This window comes from Macadamia integrifolia, chromosome 5 (genome assembly GCF_013358625.1).
Source record: "Macadamia integrifolia cultivar HAES 741 chromosome 5, SCU_Mint_v3, whole genome shotgun sequence".
Classification (NCBI taxonomy): domain Eukaryota; kingdom Viridiplantae; phylum Streptophyta; class Magnoliopsida; order Proteales; family Proteaceae; genus Macadamia; species Macadamia integrifolia.
In genome coordinates, this window is record NC_056561.1 from 29,364,101 (window position 1) to 29,387,499 (window position 23,399).

The following is a 23,399-nucleotide window of genomic DNA, read 5'->3' on the forward strand; positions in this document are numbered from 1 at the left end:
CAAACCATTGATGTGTATTATTGTTGCAAATCATTGTTCCAGTGCTGAAATATTTGGTCCAAATAGAGGGAAGAACTCTATTAACTTCATTGCCATTATAGCCCATTGAATTGGACTTTTATTTTATTTTATTGTGTAATGGTTCAAATATAATGATCATTTTGAAATAATTTGGTGGAAGGGGTTAAGCTTGAGATTCAATTTTAGAATTTGCAAAAGCTGTATGATCTCGTAACAACAAATGTGACCTTTAGAAATTGATCAAGTAAAAGCCAAGTGGACCTTTATCTCATGAGGTGGATTGAAGCTCAAATTACTTTTGAGTACCTGGAAGAACGGTTTTTATACATCATCTGTGCAATAGTATGGAGAGGAAGGTGGAACGTCTGGTTCAACATCGTGTTAGGAAGATCGAGTGTCGACGACCAAATTACTCTTTTTTTTTGGCTAACGACGGGTATCCAGGCCTTTGGCCTGACTAGACACCCCTTTGTGAGTGGCCCCAAGGAGGTAAGAAGAGTTGAACTCAGAACCACATGCTTCCTGAGGCAAAGGTCCCTTGCCAACTTGGCTACCCCCTTGGGGTTTACGACCAAATTACTTCACCACTGCTGAAATTGAGAAATTCTTGCATGACTTGCCACCACACCGGTTTGTAATTTGGTATCACCTCACAGTTAATGTATCTTTATCCGGTTGCTTGGAGCTCATGAGATCTGTGCTCCAATCCTGCTACATCTATTGGTCTGGTGTCTTTGGGTTGCCCAATCCACCATCAAGACGACGAAAACCCTTATGTGCAACTTCCTTTGGAAAAGGACTGATGCTTCTAGATTTCTTTACCCCATCCGTTGGTCTTTTGTCTGTCTCCACAAGCGTGAAGATTGTCTAGGTCTTTGTTGGATTGTACATTTGCTTGAATGTGTAATAAAAATCTAGTTCCTATCACAGACTACACAACTCAGAATAATACTTAGATAGATTTAGGTCCTTTTGATTGATTTCATTAATCTTCTTTCACAGTTCATAAACCCATGCATCATTGCCAACCTGAGAGTATGTGTCTTGAGCCGCCTTCCGAATATTGGCTGTAAAATCCAAGAGAAGATAACCTTGAGCAACCTGGGTTGCATAGAGTTGATAAGAAAAGCTATCACCAAGGAGTTATCAAAACTTCACTTCCTCTGTGAAGCATCAGCAGTAGTAGGCTTCACAGTTTCGCCGGTATGGTAACCCACATAATCAAGTGAATCAATGGAGAGATAACAGGAATGAGACCACATCAAATGATTGCTCCCACCCAAACAAACAGAGCTAATAGGGAATGCGGGGAAGTCATTATGAGTCCCACGACTCATCCGTTCAATTCCAGTTGATGCAGTACAGTTTTCTAAGATAGTTATGAGTCAGAAAATATCACTCAGGTTGATGCAGGAAACTTAGAACATACCATATGTAGAAGAGACAGTAACTGTGATTGATGCCATGATCAGAATCATAAACTGAAATAGGGATGAAGCCTTGAAGGAGTCAATGATCACCAATGAACCCTAGCAAGAATCGATGGAGGGTTTAAAAACCCTGACAAAAAATCGACTCGGGCTGAAAACCCTGAGAAAAAATTGGTAAAAGGTCTAAGAGGTCTCTCAGATAATCCTGTAGTTAAGATCTAAGAGACCAAAGAAGAGGGAGAAGACCCTCAGTGGCCTAGGAATGGCTCACTGAGAGCAGCTGTGAGGTGAGAGAGAGGCGGAAGCTGGAAAAAAAACGAGAGAGCTTGCGGCTAGGGCTGGGATCCCAATGTGGATCTCTGCTATGATACCATGTTCATATAATGCCCCTATGGACAGATTTACCCTGACACCCATATTACAACATAGTTAAATCCTATCAGCTATGGAAAGTATTCTGATGAATCCCCACTAAATCAAGTACATCTCAATGCATGGGATTTCTTCAGTCAAACCAATTGAAGGAGGAAAACATTAATATAGAATACTAGATCTCCAAGGAATATAGTAGTCAAGGCAACTAAGCAGCCCAAGGCATTGGAGGGGCACCTAGGCGCCTATGTGACTCCAACATATAATAAAAAAACAAAGGATGAAATATAAGCATATCCGTAAAAAAACAAAGCAATAAACATTAATCAACGTGAACTCCTGAAGTGTCAAACAAGGCCTTATGTCGCCTCGGCCCTAAGAAGGAGCCTACATGCCTAGGTGGCACCTTGACAACTATGCTGAGAAAAACCTCTAATTTAAATTCTTAGAGAACCTTTACACCTGCTTTCCACTTTCAAATATCTTTGGTTGTAGTCTTGTCATTAATTCGAGGAGTGTTGGTTGTGTCATCAATGCCATCAGCTGCCAATATTTTGAATTGGTCACCAAGCATTTAGTGTCTTAGGCTTTATATTTTTTTGAAAATTGCCACATTCAAGAGGTAACAACATGATGCTTGTTGGAATTTTGACAACACAAGAACTAGAAGATCAGCACATGTGATACAAAAGGAAGAAGAAGAGAAGGGGAAAAGAAGAAGTTGATGGAGAGATGAACCCTAGAGCTCACGGTTAGCATTCTGGACAATCTAACTGTGAGCCTAGAGCCAAGTATATACCACTTAATAAACTGTTAGAAATTACAAAGGACACTTAAGTATAATCACCCATAAACTCAGAAATAAGAAATTAATTACATAAAACCCCCTGCCATGTTTTTTTTTGGGGTGAATAAGAATTTCATTATGAAGAAGGAGAAAGAAGAATATACAGGGGCCCCAAGGCCAAAAGCAAGCAACAAGCCAAACAAAACAGCACAAGCAGCAAGGACCCTCTAGCAATGAAGCCTGTTCCTTGGGGAACCCTTACATGGGAGTGGGGAAGCATGGCATGTTTAGAGCTGACATGAAAGAAGATGGCCTTCCAAACCTTATCAAAGGATCGGGAGTTGGGAGTCCATCTTCAAAGATTGCATTCCATCCCCTTGCTACTTAGCTGTATCATTAAATAGGAATCAATGAATTGGTGGGTCCACTACATGGGTCATCTCTTTTGATTGGTCTTTTGTTTTTCCTTTTTCAGGCTTGGTAACTTGAGGTGGTTTTGTGGTGGTACTCGTGTATCTGTGGGAGGATTCTTGTTATAACGTTTCATGTTTGAGGATTGGGTGCAGCCTTTGGATGTTTGCTGTGTTTTTGTTCTGCCTCAATTGTCTTCTGGGATCCCTCTTTTCTAGTCCTGGATCTTGCTCTCCTTCTGCTGCCAATAATAAGGAAAAAAAGGCAGTGTGCTTGTTGCAACATATTTTTCTTTTTAACATTCCACTTTGATGTGTGTGTGATCCTCTAGAGAAAACAGCAATCAATTTCTGTTGAGCACTTTCAGTATGGTATTTGACATGGTGTTATCCAACAGGCTCATATGTTTTACCACCTACCAAGTTTAGGCCTACATAGCAAAAGGAAAGCCCCTTTTGTGGACCTTTTCATTTATAAGATTAAGAAAGAATGGAAAATCAAGAGTTTCTATTAACCTGATAGTAGTTCCAGTGGAATACAAGTTATGGAGTTGATGTGGTGAAGGAACTATGTGGTCAAATCGGATTGCCCCCATCCAAAAGTATTATAGAAGCAGAGATGCGCTCATTCCTGTAGCTTGGTGCGAATTGCAGCACAGGGACTCCATGCCTATACACATTTATATGACAAGATAAGAGACTCAACTGGGACGGAAAGACAAAAGCATGTACATGTTTATTTGCCAAAGATGACTTTTCTATTATTTTAGTATTAGTTAGTGATCCCAGCTCGGTGAGTCCTTTCTTCCATGATGAACTGTTGACTAGTCCTACATTTTGTCTCTGGACCGAGGAGAAAGGGGACTGGAATTGCTGAATGGGCCTGTATGTCTCCGCTTAATATTGATAAAAAATTAACAATCACCATGTTGTATATAGCATGTATCAAAAATATGAAATATCTTGATAAAATTTACAATTATGATGTTATATATAGCATGTATCCAAAATGTGAAACTGCTCCTGAATGTCTTTGTTATTAAGCTCCGTCGCTTTCTTTTCGGAGGTAATGGGCTTCAGCTTCATGGAGACAATTAACATTTTGATCTTATTACATTCTTTTTCAGGGAGCTTCTGATTCCTTGAATATGCCAGTGGCTTTTATTAGTGTAATCCTGCTTCCTATCGTAGGAAATGCTGCTGAGCATGCTAGTGCAATCATGTTTGCCATGAAAAACAAACTTGTGAGTCACTTAAATTGTGCAGTCATCCTATTTTTCCCAATTCTATTTTATGCCTTACTCGTCTTCCTTTTTTGGGTGTGGGGTTATCCAGGACATCACTCTTGGAGTTGCAATTGGGTCATCTACACAAATATCTATGTTTGTGGTAAGACCTTGAAAGCCTTTATTGACAAGAGTATGCTGATCTTAATGTCATCCACCAAAAGCTTGAACTGAAAAAATTTAGATGGTCAAACTTTTTTATTTTTTATTTTTAATTTATTTTTTATGTTGTATTTGAATTAATTGTACAGATGGCCTTGTATAGGTATATGGTAGAGGAGTTCCTTTTGAGAATTAACAGCTGTAGTTCTTTCTTTACGAGTAGTTGTTCTAAATTCTGTTAGACGAGAAAAGTTTATGCTGCGTGGGTGATATTATTGGCTTATGTTTCTTATTTTATCAATGCAGATTCCTTTCTGTGTGGTTGTTGGTTGGCTTATGGGCCAACCAATGGACTTGAATTTTCAGCTCTTTGAGACTGCTACACTCTTTATTACAGTTCTAGTAGTGGCATTTATGCTGCAGGTATGTTCTCCAACTTTTAAATCAAACACAACTATGCTGTGGCCTATTTCAGTTATATCTGAAATGCGACTTCCTTATAAGATGCGATTAGGGCTTTAGCGGTATTTCTGGACCCCAGGTGGGTGATGCATGTTTTACCCAAATATTAAAGGTATGTGGAGAAAGCTTTCTCCTTTATTTGCTGGTATGGGGCTGTCTACAAACACTGTTCAATGATACGAGTGTGGTTCCCCTATTAAGAGTACCCAACCTCACCAGAACTGATCTAGAGTAATGAAATACTTTGAGGGTCTGGTTCACCCAAGAATAGTTGCAGACCTGTTTGGGAGGCATTAATAACCTTTTCCAATATGATTGTAAAATTTTCAGTTATTTGCCTGTTTCTGGCACCAGCAGTGATGGAAACCATTCCTTCGCTATGGTTTATATCATGGTTTAAAGTATCGGAATGTATACCGTATCGGTATCGGCCCTAACCAATACGATACATGGAATTTTTAAAATCCTTTTGTATTGATATGTATTTTACGCATGGTTTAAAGTATCTCCGATACCGATACGATACCTTCCTTTACGTATCTTAAATTTAGCCGACCGATACGATACACACCGATACGATACATGGAATTCTTAAAAGCCTTTCGTATCGATATATATCATACGATACATACCAATATGTATCAATACACTACCGATACACATCAATACGATATGATATGCACCGATACGACTCTATGGAAAATATAAAATTGAGGTGAAATGTAGGTTTCGGTATGAATCAATGAGTATCAGTACGTATCGGTGAGTATCGGTATGTACCGATACAGTGCACTACGATCATATAATGGCCAAGATGGGTAATTTTTCATAAAAAAACACGATTTTTTGAGGGGTTTTTGTTCTAAAGTTGCAGCCAGCCATATTTATCTCTAACTAAAGTGGAAATCAAGGTTGGGAACAAGGATTTTACATTTATGGGACAACTACAAACCCTAAATTCTTAGTACGATATCCTCAATTTAGTGTTTATGCATAATACATGTTATTAATAGCTTTTTTTAACAAATTCTTGATGCAAAAGTGTTTAAAAAAATATTTCCTATCCATTTATGTGTATATCTTTAGCGTATCTTAGTGTATCTCTGATACGTATCTTAATTTTGGCCGACCGATACGGTGATCAATATCGATACTTTAGTTCTTGAATTCCTACGTACATACCGATACACACTAGTATGTATCGTATCGGTGCGTATACAGTACGATACATACCAATACGGTGCGCTACGGTCATTTAATGGTCAAAGTGGGTTTTTTAAGAAAAAAAACACGATTTTTTGAGGGGTTTTTGTTCCAAAGGTGTTGTCAGCCATTTTTTGTCTCTAACTAAAGCAGAAATCAAGGTTAGAAACAAGGATTTTATATTTATGGGACAACTACAAACCTTAGATTCATAGTGCGATACTCTCAATTTAGTGTTTATGCATAATACATGTATATAGTTTTTTTTTTTTTTAACTTTTTTTTATGCAAAAGTGTATAAAAAAATGTTTCCTATCCATTTATGTGCGTATCATTAGAGTATCTTAGCGTATCTCTGATACAATACGATACCTCCGATACATATCTTAATTTTGGCCGACCGATACGGTGACCGATACCGATACTTTAATCATTGGACTTTATATTTGCCAATGCAGTTTGGTTGGTTTTCAAAACTAAGTAGACAGGGCACATGAAAGCAAGACTCCTCCCTGGTAGAAACAAACAAAGCAGAAAGAGATCAAGGTTTCTCCCACACGTCGAAACATAATTTGTTTCTCTTTGCCATTTATTTTTGGGGTGAATAAAAATTCATTACCAAAATAGGGGAAAGAGATACAAGGGGCCCCAAAAAGGGAGAGGAAGAGAAACAAATAAGAGATAAAGTACATACAAACTAAGCCCATTCCTCTAAGAGAGGAGGAAGAGGGCTGTAGAAGGGAGAGGGACATACTTAGGACCATAGTTGGCAGGGCACCAAGGTGGTTGCCTAAGTGCTTAGGTGACAAGTACTAAGGCAATCAAGTGTTATTTTTTATTTCTCTCTTTTCTAACATTATTTAGTATGCTACAGATACCTTATATCATAAAAAATCAACATTAAGCAACATCAAGTCATAAAAAATCAACATTAAGCCACATCAAATCGTAAAATATCAACATTAAGTCATAAAAAATCAACATGTAGAGAAATGCTCTTGTTCTATAATATGTTTAACTGGTCAAATGATTTTATATTTACATGAGACTTTTTGTATTAGGTATCATTATAACACAAAACCAGCTTTCCAACAAGTCTAAGATTACTTAAATCTGAGTTGTAATAACAAAGTTATATTCTGGTCAAACTTATTTTAAAGTGCGTGAATGCTGTTAAAATCGCCAAAATAGAAATAATTTTATGGACATCTAAACGAAAGATTATTTTACTGGACTTTTGGTCTTTAACAATGTTTTACCATTATAAAATTTTTAGAATTGAAAGAAACCCCAACTTTTGAAAGTTGAAAATTGCCCTTATGACCAAAAATCTAGTGTTTGTTCTTGGACAAGGGGGTTGACTTTTTATCCTTTTGGAATTTGATTTTTAAACTATTTTTATTGGATTCAAATATGAGGTATTTGCTTATTAATGAATAATATTCTAAGTAAATGAAATAACAAATATGCCCAGGACACAACAATGTGCTTGTTCCTTCGAGAATCAACACAACTAGAGGAGGCCATGGAAAACTTGCTCTTGATATCAAAGGAGAAGTCTCAAATTTGCTGAAAGGATCTGGAGTTAGAGGACCTTTCTCTGAGATTGCACTTACAATTGCACTTGGAGATTTATCGGCAAAGTAGGTAAGGAACTAGGTGTAGAGGAACCATTTGTCTTTTACTAGGGGCTGATTCCCTCAAAACAGACATTTAATCTCACCTTAGGGCCGCTGGATGATCAGGCATTCTCATTTTTTAGAACCCACTTTTTGCATACAGCTACTTTCTAATTTAACTTTAACAAATTAGGAACCTTTTCTACAGTCGGTATCTTTTAAGACCCACGACTTAAGAACCCAAATAGCAGAGCAAATTTAATTTCCTTTTTCTGCAAATATTTTACTCTTATCCTATTAAGTACATGTGATTATCACCTCATTTAAGTTTCATAAATGAATGTAACTCTTGGACTCAACTTTCAGCAGATTGCTTCTAATTTGGTAGACCTTCAATAGGGAACTGCTACTGTCCAAACAGATTATTCCCTGAAAAAAATATTTGTGGTTTGTAACTCCTTTTTATACATCACACATTTGATTCATTACAGTTGCTTACAATGATGCAGGAAGGGACTTCAAACTATTTCAAAGGTCTGATGCTTATTTTTTGCTACCTTATAGTCGCGGCCAGTTTTTTTGTGCATGTAGACCCTTCAAACGGTAAGTTTGCAGACCCACCCAACAAAAAAAAAAAGAAAAGAAAGAAAGTTCACGGGAATTTTTATTATAAGTTGCCACTTTATTATCACTGGCTAAGCTGAGTCTTGAATGTGCTGCATTGTATTGCATTTTTCCGAACTTGTTAACTAGTTTCTGAATTGACTAAAAATATTCAAGGTGAGGTTCGATGGTGCATGCTTTTGCGGATGATATTGTTTTATTGGATGACACAAAAATAGGTCTCAATGCTAAACTGGAGTGATGGAGATCTGCCCTAGAATAAAGAGGCTTTAAGATAAGTAGAACAAAGACAGAGTATGTGAGGTGTAACTATTGCCACACTTCAATGGAAGTGACATATTGATTAACTATGTGTAGCGGAAATGAGAATGTTAAAGATAGATGTGTGGGAAAACTAGGAGGAATAAGGTAAGGAATAAACGTATTCGAGTGAATTTGGGAGTTGTCCCAATTTATGATAAACTTCGAGAAAGTCGTTTGACATGGTATGGCCATGTTCAACGGTGGCCATTGGATGCATCAGTAAGAAGTGTCGTGATCCAGATAGAAGGATCCAAAAGAGCTAGAGGCAGGCCAAAATGACCATAGGAGAGGTAGTGAGGAAAGACATGCACAAATTAGGCCTTATGGCCACCAAGTCGACCGGGAAAAAATACAAGATCTTATTTCTCTTTTTTGGTTTAGCGAAACTAGGGGCAAGATGGAGATCTTAAACCTTGCTACCAGCCTTACGGAATTACCAAAGATTAGGACAGGATCACAGTGATCTAGAGCCAAGTAGAGACAGGTCAGAATCGGATTGGATCAAGAAATTAACATCAAACACTTGGAAGGGACTGAATGATAGGTCGAACAGTGCTTAGAATCTGCAGAATGTATGCTCCAGAATTAAAGATGGCCCTATAGATGGCTCGGCAGAAATTAGTAAGAGGGGTGAATTGAGTTATTAAAAGAAAATTCTTGCAACTTGAATACTCAACTTCCCCAAACACAAAATTTCCTGGAGAGATGTAAAAATGAGAGTGTGCAAATGAGGATTGTAAGAAGAGAAGGAGAGACAATTGACACACAAACTTTTATAGTGGTTTGGCAACTTGGCTCTTCCACTTGCAAGATCACACTCGGCTTTTCACGAACTCAAACTCTTACAATGCTTTTCGCGGGCTCAACGCCAACCCAAGTGTTTTGAAGGCAACACTCAAAACTAGTGGTTTTACTATGCTCACCACTTACAGGTTACAACCCAACTTCTCTCAAGATGTGAAGTAGAAAATCAAAGGGCTCATTAGCCAAGATACACAAGTGAAAGCGCAATACAAAAACCTCTAGTAGGTAGGTAAAAAAAAATAAAAGAGCACAATGAATGATTCTCAAAAGATGAGCACTAAGAAGACTTAAAGATGTTCAATTGATAGCACTACGTGTCTTTCGAAAAGGCCGCAGCCTTGTTTTTAAATAACACTTCAAAGTGGCCCAAAACTGCTTGCCAAATCAGTCTCTAATGGGAAAATAGCTGCCTAACAATCTCCCCCTTTTTGGTGATGACAAATTGCAGTTGAAAAGGTTTTGGAACTCCCCACAATTGATGCCATAAGTAGACAATATCTTTTAATGACAAGATTTAAGTATGACCGAATGGAAATGTAAGACAATGAGCAAGGGTGAAATGTATAAAAAATTAGTGAATATTCCCCCTAACAAATGTGCAAACAATTGATACCTTCACACAAGCATTATTCACCTTGTTTCTCCAAAATAAATATACCATATAACTCCCCCCTTATGTTTCTTCTGTTATAATTTGCCCCATTTGTCATCGACAAAAGGGGTAACCATAGGAGTATAGAGTATACAGAATAAATAACCTGCAGAAATGCAAAAATGAACTCAAATAATAAATTACAGTATTGAGCAATAGAGTCCATACATAGTCATTCCTTTCGTAAAATCATCATTGATGTACAAGGATTGGATCAAGCCAACTAGAAGAAGAAACAAACACAAAAACGATACTAAAGGTAGCAATAATGACACAACATACAAATTACAGAAACGTGACAAGGAGCTAATAAGTAGCAACACTTACACTAAGACAAACACATAAACAATATAACAGGGATCTCAAACACATATAGTTCTAGGGCTTATATTGTCATTGCAGCACAGAACTATCCAAACCAAAAACAAGGAGCACCCACAAAGCTTCATAACACAAAAACAGAGATTAATTCCAAGTTCAACTTTTTACATTTAAACATAGACACAGTACACAGGTTCAGACAATCATTGATACACATATGTGACGGATATGTCTATGAGGATTTCCATGGATCAAGGAGTAGAATGTGGTGGTGGAGGGAAATGCATTATGGAAATTTTCATGAATGACGTCCATCTGTTTCATAATCTGCAGGTTCTGTCCTTCAGTGACACCTAATCAACTCTGAGTAGAGGCCTTGAACATGTCTTTTTGTGATCTGTAGTCTGCAGCAAACATGGAGAACTCAGTATGCAAGTTTTCCACACTAGTGTTCAAAGTATTGTTAGCAAAAAGGGGAATGGAAAAAGAACGGAAACGGATTGTACGGGTTTTAAACGGTGAAAATGTTCGAATGATACGGTCAAATAAACGGTCAAAAATATAGAGAATGGTAAAATACGGAAAATAGACGGTACGGGTTTTAAACATGTAGATTTCAAACGTATGGGATTAAAAAAACGGTAGTATACTCATAAATTAAGGAATTATTACTTAAATATCAGCGTCTAATGTTCAAAACAATTACAATATCCAACGTTAATGCATATACATCCCATGTCTCATTATAAGTTCTAAGACATCATTGAATATTATCCAACACCAATTCTAAATTCATATACCACACATGTCCAAAGTCTTATTGAGCAATGTGACTAGGCTATGATGTTGTTCATTGTTGTCAACATAGTCAACTCACTCTCGAAGTGATGTACCTTCAGTTAGAGTTAGAGTTGGGAGGCAAATACATCAGTTTATAGTTCAATTTCAGGGTCCGTGCATTGAATTTGAGTTGAAGGTAATATCATGAGAAATATAGTACATTGAGTTAGCTTCTAGTTGGTGAAAGAATCAGGTCGCTCAGAGTTCAGGAGAGAGAGATATGGTCAATTAAGTAGACATTATGTTCTAAAAATCAAGTCTCACAAAAACGCCATAAAAACGGGAACGTGTTTAGAACAGGAATGCTTGAAGTTTGCTGTTTTTTGCCATATCTTTGGGAAACGTGTTTTAATCCATTTTAAACGCATTTTTGCTAACAGAGAATCAGACCATCCAGGTTGTGAGCACTCCCATTGACATAGGACTGGAATTCCTCTCTTATGAGAGGACTGCTGGAGTGCAAGGAGGAGGCAATGGTAGTAGGTACTTTGTTTGAGATTTAAAAGTAACCGCAAACGTACGGATCAGTGTAGCTATGGGTCGAATACAAGAAGAGCAGCCACTTTATTTTTGGCTTTTAGTAATGCAAAAGTGTACGGAATAATGATGGTGATCTACTTCTAACTACCACCCTAAAACACATGCATCTAAAAATGTCCTAACCAACACATTTAGGGAAATTGGAATTGAAATTAAAATTAAAAGAACGTCCTAACCATTCATCATCTAGGAATTTAAATACTTACACCACACAGATAAAAAGTAAATAACTGAAACTAAAAGTGCTGAAATAGAAAGCAATAAAGTAAAAGTTATGAAAAAAATAATAAAAGTGCAACTAAAAGGGAAGAAAGCTAGCGAGAGGCACACAAGTAGGTTTCTCTACTTAGCCCGAGGGATGTAGCGTAAATAATGCAAGCTTCCTTACTTGACCAGAGAGTAACTCTTACAATGGCTTTTCTACTAAGCTTGAAAGTAAAAGCAATAAAATGATGGTTCTATGGCTAGGAGGGGCAAAGCCAACGCATCGTCTAGCCAAAAACCTTGGGGGAAAGGAAAAGCAATAAAGTAAAACAGAAATTAAAAACCTAAGTTAAGAATGATGGGTAGTAAGAAGAGGAAATGAGAGGGGGGATGAGATGACTTATGAAGAAGCCTACCTACCTGATATAGCCAAAATAACCCCTCGGTGGGGGCCATGACACGTGTCGCCTCTGAGACACGTGTCCACCGCCAGACGAAGGGTCCAAGAGACCACTCACACTCGAGCACGCGCAATCACCGAGGCACGCCCGCAGAATCATGCGGGATCACGTCGTCTGCATGAGGGGAATATTCCCCCCAGAAGGTTGGACGTATTCGAGTAGGACTCTAAGAAGGCCGAAGGGGGAAAAACCCTAAGGCCAAAGAGCTATATAAGAAGGCACGGAAGAAAGGGGAAGGTAAGCTCTAACACCCTCACCATTACTCCCTTATTGAACTGTGCGGCCGACCCTGACTTGAGCGTCGGAGGACTAACCCCGGACAAAGTTCCGGGCCTCCGTCGTCTGTGTTTGTGTAGGTTGGACTAGCGGGGTTTTTGGCAGCAACAGATTGGCGCCGTCTGTGGGAACGACGGTAATGGTGGGGAGAACCTACAACCGAAGAAGGACGAGAGCGACGTCCAACATAGACATGGGGGAAGAACCTTCAGGGGAGCTTCCTCCCTCGGCGGAGACCGGACGAGAAAGGGGTCATGATGACCGGGAAGTGTCCGTCAGATACCAGCGGTCGGCCGGATATTCAGTACGGGAAGGCAGCGACCATCAGCCTCCCGCGGCTCAGGAGTACGTGACGAAGCAGCAGTTCGAAGACCTCCAGAACAAATATAACCGGATGGCCGAGACTATGAGGGAGGTTTCCAAAGCTGTCTCCCACAAGACCGGCGGAGCGCTCCCAGATACCCACGTCCAGTTTGAGAGGGTTCGAGAAGAAGACCGAAGCAGTACGGGATCAACGAGGGCCGGCCGTGATCCTCGAAGCCGAGCAAGAGAGAGTCCCGCGCCCCGAAGTAGGACGCGACGCGCCGCAAGAGACCCGCATGGGGATCAGCACCAAGGGGACAAACAGAGGTCCGAGGACTCGGGATTAAAGAGGATGATCTTAGACCTGAAAGACGAGATCAGAAAGGTGGCAGAAAACCAGACAGGGAACCGCGAGCCCGACCTTACCAATGATACGGCCTTAGCTGACGAGGTCATGAGGGACCCGCTCCCAGTCGGTTTCCGCCTGCCCAAGTACGACACCTATGACGGGTCGGGGGACCCCGTCGATCACTTGGAAGGCTTTAAGGTCGCCATGCAATTCCATCGCGTCTCAGAAAATATTATGTGTCGGGCCCTCCCATTGACGTTCAGGGGAGCGGCGAGGCTGTGGTATAACCGACTACCGACGAAGTCGATTCACAGCTTCAGCGACCTAAGTTACTTCTTCGTGAAGGGGTTCTCTAGTAGCCAGCCCCTCCAGAAGACTACGTTGAACCTAACCAACGTCAAACAGCAAGAAGGGGAATCGCTGCGGAATTACATGAAGCGATTCCAACAAGAAAAGATCACGATCAGGGGCCTAGACCCGAAGGAGGAGTTCACGGCCCTGCTGGGTGGCGTCAAGGACAAGGAATTGAAGAGGTCCCTGGCGAAGCATACGCCTAGAGATCTGACCGAGCTGAGGGCGCGATGCGATAAGTATATCCAGATGGAGGAAACCCTCCAGGCAGATGAAGAAGTCGAAAGGAAGGCGGCGAGGAAGAGGCCCTTGAGGGTTGATGATAAACCCACCGACGAAGAAAAAAGACGAAAGTCCGAGCGCAGTCGGGCCCCCAGTCCGCCGAGGAAGTTTGAGAGCTATGCACCTCTGAACCGAAGACGAACAGAGGTGTTAATGCAGATAAAAGATTCTCCAGATGCCAGGGCCATGAAGTGGCCAGGAAAGATGGGGCGACATCCCGAAAGACGCAATGTGGATAGATACTGCCACTTCCACAGAGACCACGGCCATGACACCGAGGACTGTTGGCATCTCAAGGGGGAGATAGAAGGAATGATCAGAAGGGGATACTTAGGCAGATTTGTAGACCGGGAGAAAGAGCTGGCTCCAGAAGGCAATGGCCGGAGAGATAACCGTCGGAGAGACGGTGGAGGTCGGTATGAAAGAGGGGGGCTCGCCCGCAGAAGAAATCAAGAACAGCGGAGGAACCAGACACCAGAGGAAGATGGACGCCGACCTCGAGAGGAGAACAAGAGCCCAACAAGAGTTATAGCAACCATCTGTGGAGGCCCGGCCGCAGGAGAGAGTTCGGTCTCTGCCAGGAAGGCGAAGGCCTACGCGAGGAGCGTACATGTGGCAGAATGGTCGAACAAGAAGGCAAAGACGGGGACGGTCATCTCCTTTTCAGACGATGATCTGGAAGGGGTACAGACCCCGCATGACGATGCCTTGGTCATCGCCATGACTATAGGAGATTGCAAAGTAAAGAGGATCTTGGTGGATAACGGCAGCTCAGCTGATATCCTGTTCCTCGAAGCTTTCCGGAAGATGGGGCTCGACGAAGGAAAGTTAAAAAAGGTCGAACACCCGCTGCAAGGATTCTCTGGCACCCCGGTGAAGGTGGAAGGGTCGATAGAGCTGCCGGTTCGAGCTGGCACCGGAGATCGCCAGGCGACGGTGATGATCAACTTCCTGGTAGTGAGCATTACATCAGCGTATAATGCCATACTAGGAAGAGTCGGGTTGAATCTGTTAAAGGCCATCGTCTCCACCCCCCATCTCAAAATGAAGTTCCCAACCAAGAATGGCGTCGGGGAGTGTCGGGGTGATCAGGAGACGTCCCGAAGATGTTACGCCACTACTCTCTGGGGAAAAGAAAAGGCGGGTGAGACGCTCCCAATAGAGGATTTACGTGATGATGCCAGTTATCAACGGGGAGAGCCGGCCGAAGACTTGGTGCAAGTTGAAGCTGAGGAAGGAGATGACACTCGGCAATTTCAGATTGGGGCTACCATGCCAAGGCCGCAACAAGAAAGGCTCATCTCATTCCTACGGAGCAACATTGACGTATTCGCCTGGTCGGCGTCGGACATGCCCGGGATTGACCGAGAGGTAATAGAACATCACCTGAACGTCAGCCCAATGAAGAAGCCGGTGCAGCAGAGGAAGAGAACGTTCGCCCCAGAAAGGCAGAAGAAGATAGATGAGGAAGTAGAAAAGTTACTGAAGGCCCGGTTCATCCGTGAGATTCATTACCCGGAGTGGATATCGAACGTGGTGATGGTCCCGAAGGCAAACGGGAAGTGGAGGATCTGCATCGACTTCACCGACCTGAATAAGGCCTGCCCCAAAGATGCATACCCCCTACCGAAGATAGACCTGCTCATCGACGCCACGGCGGGATACGAGGCACTGAGTTTCATGGATGCATATTCGGGGTACAACCAAATCAAAATGGCCGAGGCTGACGTCCCGAAAACCTCCTTCATAACTGAAGGAGGGTTGTACTGCTATGAGGTCATGCCTTTCGGACTAAAGAATGCGGGGGCCACCTATCAGAGGTTGGTGAACAAAGTTTTTAAAGGGCTGATTGGCAAGACCATGGAAGTGTACGTGGATGACATGCTCGTGAAAAGCCTGAAGGCGGAAAGACATATCCAAGACTTGGAAGAGGCGTTCCAAGTGCTACGACGGTACGGCATGAAGCTGAACCCGGCAAAATGTGCCTTCGGAGTAGCCTCGGGGAAGTTTCTTGGCTTCATCGTTTCAGAAAGAGGAATCGAAGCCAACCCAGTCAAGATACAAGCCATTCGGGACATGAGGTCACCCCAGAATGTAAAGCAAGTCCAGGAGCTGACGGGTCGGGTAGCTGCCCTCGGAAGATTTATGTCTCGGTCTGCTGATAGATGCCTTCCTTTCTTCAAGGCGCTGAAAGGGGCTAAAAGGTTCGAGTGGACGGAGGAGTGCGAAAAATCTTTCGAGCAATTGAAGGAGTACTTGGCCGCACCCCCACTGCTGACAAAGCCGAACACCGGAGATATTCTACAGCTGTACCTTGCTGTATCGACGGTTGCTGTAAGCGCCGTATTGACGAAAGAGGAAGGAAAGCAACAACGGCCAATATACTATGTCAGCCGAACCCTCTTAGATGCCGAGACAAGATATCGAAAGGCGGAAAAAGTGGCGTACGCCCTCGTGACGGCGGCAAGAAAGCTGAGGCCATATTTTCAGTCACATACAATATGCGTACTCACCGACCAGCCTCTGAAGAAAATACTGCAACGGCCAGATATGTCCGGTCGTCTAGTAAATTGGGCCATAGAGTTGGGAGAGTTCGACATCCAGTACAAGCCGAGAACCGCAATTAAAGCACAGGCCCTCGCAGACTTCATAGCGGAGACGACGATTCCCGATGACCCGCAGGAATCCGCCGAGGGACGAGCAGATGAGGCTTGGACACTGTATGTGGATGGGGCTTCCAACAGTGATGGAAGTGGCGCTGGAATTGTGCTGGTAAGCCCCGAGGGCTTCAAAGTAGAGTGCGCCCTGCGGTTCGACTTCGACGCCTCCAACAACGAAGCGGAGTACGAAGCAATAATAGCCGGAATTAATCTGGCTCGGGCTTTGATGGTGAAGGAACTAGTAGTGAATAGCGACTCCCAACTCGTGGTGCGACAAGTGAATGGCGAATATGAGGCCAAAGAGCAGAGGATGGCCGAATACTTGAACACGGTGCGAGAAAGGTCAGCGGTTTTCAAGGAATTTGAGGTAAAGCAGGTGTCTCGAGAAGAGAATGCTAGCGCAGACGCACTGTCGCAGCTGGCCACTTCCGACTTCGCGGAACTTGGGCGAGCGGTGTATTTCGAAGTACTACCACAGCCAAGCATCGAGAAACCCCACGAGGTGTTACCCGTAGGTGAAAACGGCCGAAGCTGGATGGACGCCATAATGGAATACCTCAAGGAGGGGAAGCTCCCAGAGAACAAGGACGAAGCAAGAAAAGTAAGAATGAGGTCGGCACGCTTTTTCCTGAAGGATGACACGCTGTACAAGATAGGGTTTACCTCACCGTACCTCAAGTGCCTGGATTCGTCCGACGGCGAGTACGCGCTCCGGGAAGTGCATGAAGGGATATGTGGCCAACACCTTGGAGCCCGGGCCCTGGCTCACAAAGTACTAAGGCAGGGCCTGTACTGGCCGACAATGAGGAAGGACGCGGAAGCACTGGTCAGAAAGTGCGTCAAGTGCCAGATGTTCGCCCCCGTGCCTAGGCTACATTCTACCGAGCTGTCGTCCTTATCTAGCCCAGTACCGTTCGCCATGTGGGGGATGGACATCTTAGGTCCGTTCCCCTTGGCCACGAGACAAAGGAAGTTTGTGGTGGTAGCAGTCGACTATTTCACGAAGTGGGCGGAAGCCGAAGCCCTAGCAACGATAACAGAAAAGAACATAAGGGACTTCTTCCAGAGAGCGGTGGTATACAGATTCGGAATCCCCCAGGTCGTGGTTACGGATAATGGCACTCAGTTCGCCAATCCAACTTTCGACGCGTTCTGTGAAGCCCTCGGCATCAATCACCGGAAAACCTCCGTCGGATATCCCTCGACCAATGGACAAACAGAAGTAACCAACCGTACTTTACTCCAAGGGATAAAAAAGAGGCTAGATGATGCCAAAGGACTATGGGCAGACGAGTTGTACCACATTCTCTGGGCCTACCGCACCACTGAGAGGTTAGCTACCGGAGAAACACCCTTCATGTTAACATACGGCACTGAAGCTGTACTCCCAGTGGAGATAGGGGCTATTACCCATCGGATTCGGTATTACAACGAATACGAAAATGACGAAGGACTCCGGGCAAATTTGGACCTCTTGGCAGAAACCAGAGAAGCTTCACAGGAAAGGATGGCCGCCTACCAACGGAGGATCGCCAGGCACTACAACACCAAAGTCCGGAAGAACGAGTTTAGGCAGGGCGACCTTGTCCTCAGAAGGGCGGAAGTGTCGGACCCAAGGCATCAAGGGAAGCTAGACCCAAGCTGGGAAGGCCCCTACAGAGTCTCGAGGGTAATACGACCAGGGTCCTACCACCTAGAGACTACGGGGGGAGTAAGGGTACCCCGATCGTGGAACTCAGATAATCTAAGAAAATTCCACCAGTAGTAAAGTGGCTCTGTTAGTTTTTTTCCGTCTGTAGTTCTTTGCAATTATTGCTCTTCTGAACCTTTTAAATTGTAATTCATCTTGAAATCCGCAAGATTTAATTCATGAATAATACGAGAGCTGGTTTACGGCAACTGAGGATCCTCCAGGCTGATTACCTCTAACCTTGAGGAACGGATGACTGAAGGTCCACACCTTGGAGGCTCAATCACCCCTTCGGCTCGGAGTTCGGCCATAGCCGAACAGACCTGACCGAAGGGGTACCATCTAACAGACCCTTCGGCTGGAGCCGAGGGTATCTTCGGTGATTCGGTGATCCTGATTGTTGGGCCCTCGACCTTCGGTGAACCCCTCGACCTTCGGTGAACCCTTCGGCTCGAGCCGAGAAGGAAAACACTTGGTAAAATATTGCTAGTAACAACAGGGTCGGCCTTCGTCTGACTTATTGACAGGTCGACCCTCGGTGAAGACCTAGCATCCAATAGACCTTCGGCTGGAGCCGAGGGTACACAACTGGTTGGTGGTTGCCATCGAATGGACCACCTTCGGCCAAGGCCCAGATTCATGCGATTGACAAACCCTTCGGCTGGAGCCGAGAGGGAAAACACTTGTAAAATATTGCTAGTGATTACAGGGTCGGCCTTCGTCTGACTTGCTAACAGGTCGACCCTCGGCCAAGTCTCGGGGCCATGCGCCTATTGACAACTAGGGTTTCGGCCCTTTGCAATTATTTATGAATCAAAGATCATCAAATGAACAAATGAAGAAAGATGATTGCATTCATAAAGGCCCGAAGGCAAGGATTACACAAGGCCCGAAGGCTAGTTACATATGAAGCCCGAAGGCAAAAGACTACAAAAGGCCCGAAGGCTAGTAAAAGTACTACACTAAGGCCCGAAGGCTAGCTACATGACGAGGGGGGAGCCTGCGCTGAGAGCCGGGGCGACCTTAAGGAGCGTCCGTCGGGTTCGCGGCCTCGTCTTCGGCGGGGAGTGCCTCCTGGTCCGAACCTCCACGACCAGGGGTTGGAGGGACTTCCCGATGCGGCTGAATCTCTCCTTCCTCGCTGCCGCCTCCACCGTCGGCGTCGGCAACCTCGATGGCCGATGGCACCGCCTCCACATCGTCGTCCTCGAAGATGAGGCCGCTGTCTGCAAAGGAAACCCCAGGGTAGTGCCCGAGGACCCAATCTCGGACCTCGGTAGCACCCATGGTGTACCCTGGGGCGATGGCGTTCGTGATCTCCTCCTTGAAGGCCTCGGAGGACCGATACTTCTCGACCCCTCGAGCTTCGGCTTCCAGAAGGCGGGCCCTCACCTGCGACTTCAACTCCGAGAGCTTCCGTTCGCACTCTCGGCGCTCGAGGGCCAGGTCGCACTCCAGGTGCTCCACCTTCTCGAGGAGGGTGGAGCGTTCGTTGTCTAGGGAGACCTTCTCCCTCTCGCTGGCCTCGAGCTCCCGACTCATGGCCTCGGCTCGGAGGATCAGCTGACCCATCTGGTTCTGAGCCTGCACAGAGCACCGAAGGTCAGAATAAAAATAAATATATACATAGTGCAAGCAAAAAAGAGGCAGGGAGACCGAAGGAGAAGAAGGCCGAAGCTTACCCCCGCCATGTAGATGCACGCCGAGGTGATCAGTGCCGACGTCCCTTGCCTCTGGGCTTCGGTGGCGTCTCGGGGAAGACTCCCCTTCGTCACCAACTCTCTGGCAACCCGTCCGACGGTCAGAGAGTCGTCTTCCTTCACCGACCATTGTGGGATGAACCCCACCTCGGCCCTCGACGACGGGACCTTCGGGCCTCGGGAGGCAGGGGCGGACGAAGGGTCTTGAGCCAGACCGTCCCTGGGAGCAGCGAGGGCTTGGACAGCCTCGGCAATCGACCCCTCCACCCTGGGCCTCTTCCTCGGGGTCTCAGAAGACGGACCCGCCTTTTCCTTCCTCTTGGACTTCGGCGGCTGAGGGGCGTCACGGGCCTTGGCTTCCTTGATCTTTGCTTGTCTTGCGGCAGCGGCGGCCTTAGCCTCGGCTCTGGTAACTTGCACTGCAAGAAGAAACAAGAGGTATCAGTACGAAAGACCGACACTCGAAGGAAGAAGACGGAGTCTAGCCTAACTCACCCGGGCTAAGCCCGAACTTGAAGAGGATGGCGTCGGACTTGAGGCAGTCGGCCTCGACTGGAGAACAGCCCTCCTGCCGCCTCGCCATCGCCAACGACTCCGCATCTGCCCTGAATAGGGCAGGGGCGGAGTTCACATCCCGAAGGTCCGGGATGTCCCAGACCGTGCCGAAGGGCACCCCCTCGGTCGACTTCACAAAGAAGTACTTATCCTTCCACCCATGGATGGAACTCGGGTAACCCTTCAGGAGCTGAAGGTCCTTTCGGGGGCAAAAGTAGTACCAGCCCGTAAGTCCCTTACAGGCCTGAAGAAGGAAACAGTTTATGAAGAGTCGAAGGGAGAGAGGCCTCTTGTGCCGAACGAAGAAGATGACGAAGCTTAATGCTTGTCGCCACCCGTTCGGCGTTAGCTGGGTCGGGCTTACCCCATAGTGCCGAAACACTTTGGTGAAGAAGGGGTGGAGGGGCAGCCGAAGGCCTGCCTTGAAGGCCTCCTTGTACAGGCACAGCTCCTCGGGGTTCCGATAGCTGGCTCGGTCCGAGGGTTTGGGCAGACGGAGCTCGAAAGCTTCTGAAATGCCGAAGGAGGCCCTTAGCTCCTCCAGTTCTGGTTCGTCCATCGTAGAGACGATCTTAAGGGCCTCAACTTCTAGGGGCTCCTGTGTCTGGGCTCGGGCGTCGAGCACCCTCTCCCTGAACTCCTCACCGTGGGAGCCACCCTTGGACCCCGACGGTGTGGCCGCTGACGATGAGTCGCGGGAGGAGGGAGAGTCGGTGGAATCCGAGGACATCCCTCGGACTTCCCCAGGACTCCTATACCTACGTCTTGGTCTTGACCTCTCGGGGGACGATGGGCTGTAGCCCGACGAGGAAGACATCACTTACTTGTTGCTAAGCTAAGGAAGAAGTGGACGAGGCTAGAAAGGGGTCCGAGGCCGAAGGTGAGCTCTCCGAAGGAAAAAAAGAAAGGTTGCCCCACAAATGGCCCCCCACATTATATAGATGGAAGAATGGCGGTACGACTTCCGAGCATTAATGGCACCGCCACGTCAGGGTACGAAGCCTCGAGGTTTGCGCCCGAATGGACCAAGCAGGCCCAGCAAACGATCTCACCTTCGGTTGGGAGTTCGGCCAAAGCCGAACGGACCTGACCGAGGGTCCCCCCTTCGGTTGGGAGCTCGGCCAAAGCCGAACGGACCTGACCGAGGGTCCCCCCTTCGGTTGGGAGCTCGGCCAAAGCCGAACGGACCTGACCGAGGGTCCCTGCTTCGGTTGGGAGTTCAGCCAAAGCCGAACGGACCTGACCGAGGGTCCCCCCTTCGGTTGGGAGTTCGGCCAAAGCCGAACGAGACCTGACCGAGGGTCCCCCCTTCGGTTGGGAGTTCGGCCAAAGCCGAACGGACCTGACCGAGGGTCCCCCCTTCGGTTGGGAGTTCGGCCAAAGCCGAACGGACCTGACCGAGGGTCCCCCTTTCGGTTGGGAGCTCGGCCAAAGCCGAACGGACCTGACCAAGGGTCCCTCCTTCGGTTGGGAGTTCGGCCAAAGCCGAACGGACCTGACCGAGGGTCCCCCCTTCGGTTGGGAGTTCGGCCAAAGCCGAACGGACCTGACCGAGGGTCCCTCCTTCGGTTGGGAGTTCGGCCAAAGCCGAACGGGCCTGACCGAGGGTCCCCCCTTCGGTTGGGAGTTCGGCCAAAGCCGAACAGGCCTGACCGAGGGTCCCTCCTTCGGTTGGGAGTTCGGCCAAAGCCGAACGGATCTGACCGAGGGTCCCCCCTTCGGTTAAAGCCGAACGAACTTGACCAAGGACCCCGCCCTCGGTAGGGGGCTCGGCAAAGCCGAACAGTACTGACCGAAGGTTCCACCTTCGACAGGGGGCTCAGTAAGGCCGATCCGAAGCGACCAAAGGTCCTTCTCTTGATCGACCCCAAAGCCCTGGTCACTGGTAATGGCAGGACCGAGGGAACAAGTCAACCTCAGAAGATAGTTACTCCCACAGGAAGAAGCTCCTAGTGGAAGTAAGGGGGCTCCTAATATAGCCAAAATAACCTTTCGGCGGGGGGGTAATGACACGTGTCATTGCTAGGACACGTGTCCCCCACCAGACGAAGGGCCCAAGGAACCACTCACACTCGAGCACGCTCAATCACCGAGGCACGCCCGCAGAATCACGCGGGATCACGTCGTCTGCATGAGGGGAATATTCCCCCAGAAGGTTGGACGTATTCTAGTAGGACTCTAAGAGGGAAGAAGGGGAAAAAACCCTAGGGCCGAAGAGCTATATAAGAAGGCACGGAAGAAAGGGGAAGGTAAGCTTTGATACCCTCACCATTACTCTATTATTGAACTGTGCGGCCGACCCTGACTTGAGCGTCGGAGGACTAACCCCGGACCAAGTTCCGGGCCTCTGTCGCCTGTGTTTGTGTAGGTTGGACTAGCGGGGTTTTTGGCAGCAACAGATCCTTGGAATGGAATTGATCTTTGATTTTAATTCAGATTTAGTTGGAAATGATCAGAAATTAGCTGGAATCGATCTTAACCCTAGAAATCCGCTAAAAGTCGGTGGAATCAACTAGAATTATAATCAAAGATATTTACCGATTCCGATCTGTAATCAATAGAATCAGATATCTCAAACTATGGTTCTACACACATTCTCGGAAGCCGTAAATTTCCAGGTGGCAATTGTCACATTGATTCTTATCCGCTCATCCCTGAGGAGAGTCAGAGCCATGTATGAATTATTCTTGCTTCTACCAAAAATATCGAGCCAAACCGACCCGTTGACACCTTACATCCAACGGCTATGAAGGTCTTGGCATGTGGAATTCAAATCCTCTTCTAAGTACTGG

At 45.7% G+C, this 23,399-nt stretch overlaps 1 protein-coding gene across 3 annotated transcripts in view; it reads left to right on the forward strand.

Moving 5' to 3' along the window:
* Positions 1-8,557, forward strand: part of LOC122079521 (vacuolar cation/proton exchanger 3-like) — a 59,755-nt gene extending 51,198 nt beyond the window's left edge. For all 3 annotated transcript variants that reach the window (XM_042646053.1, XM_042646054.1, XM_042646052.1), the window contains 4 exons: positions 4,148-4,264; positions 4,356-4,409; positions 4,715-4,831; positions 8,202-8,557. In XM_042646053.1, coding sequence (XP_042501987.1) covers positions 4,148-4,264; positions 4,356-4,409; positions 4,715-4,831; positions 8,202-8,396 — 483 coding nt within the window. In that variant the 3' untranslated portion in view covers positions 8,397-8,557. The remainder of the gene's footprint in view (positions 1-4,147; positions 4,265-4,355; positions 4,410-4,714; positions 4,832-8,201) is intronic.
* Positions 8,558-23,399: the final 14,842 nt, after the last annotated feature.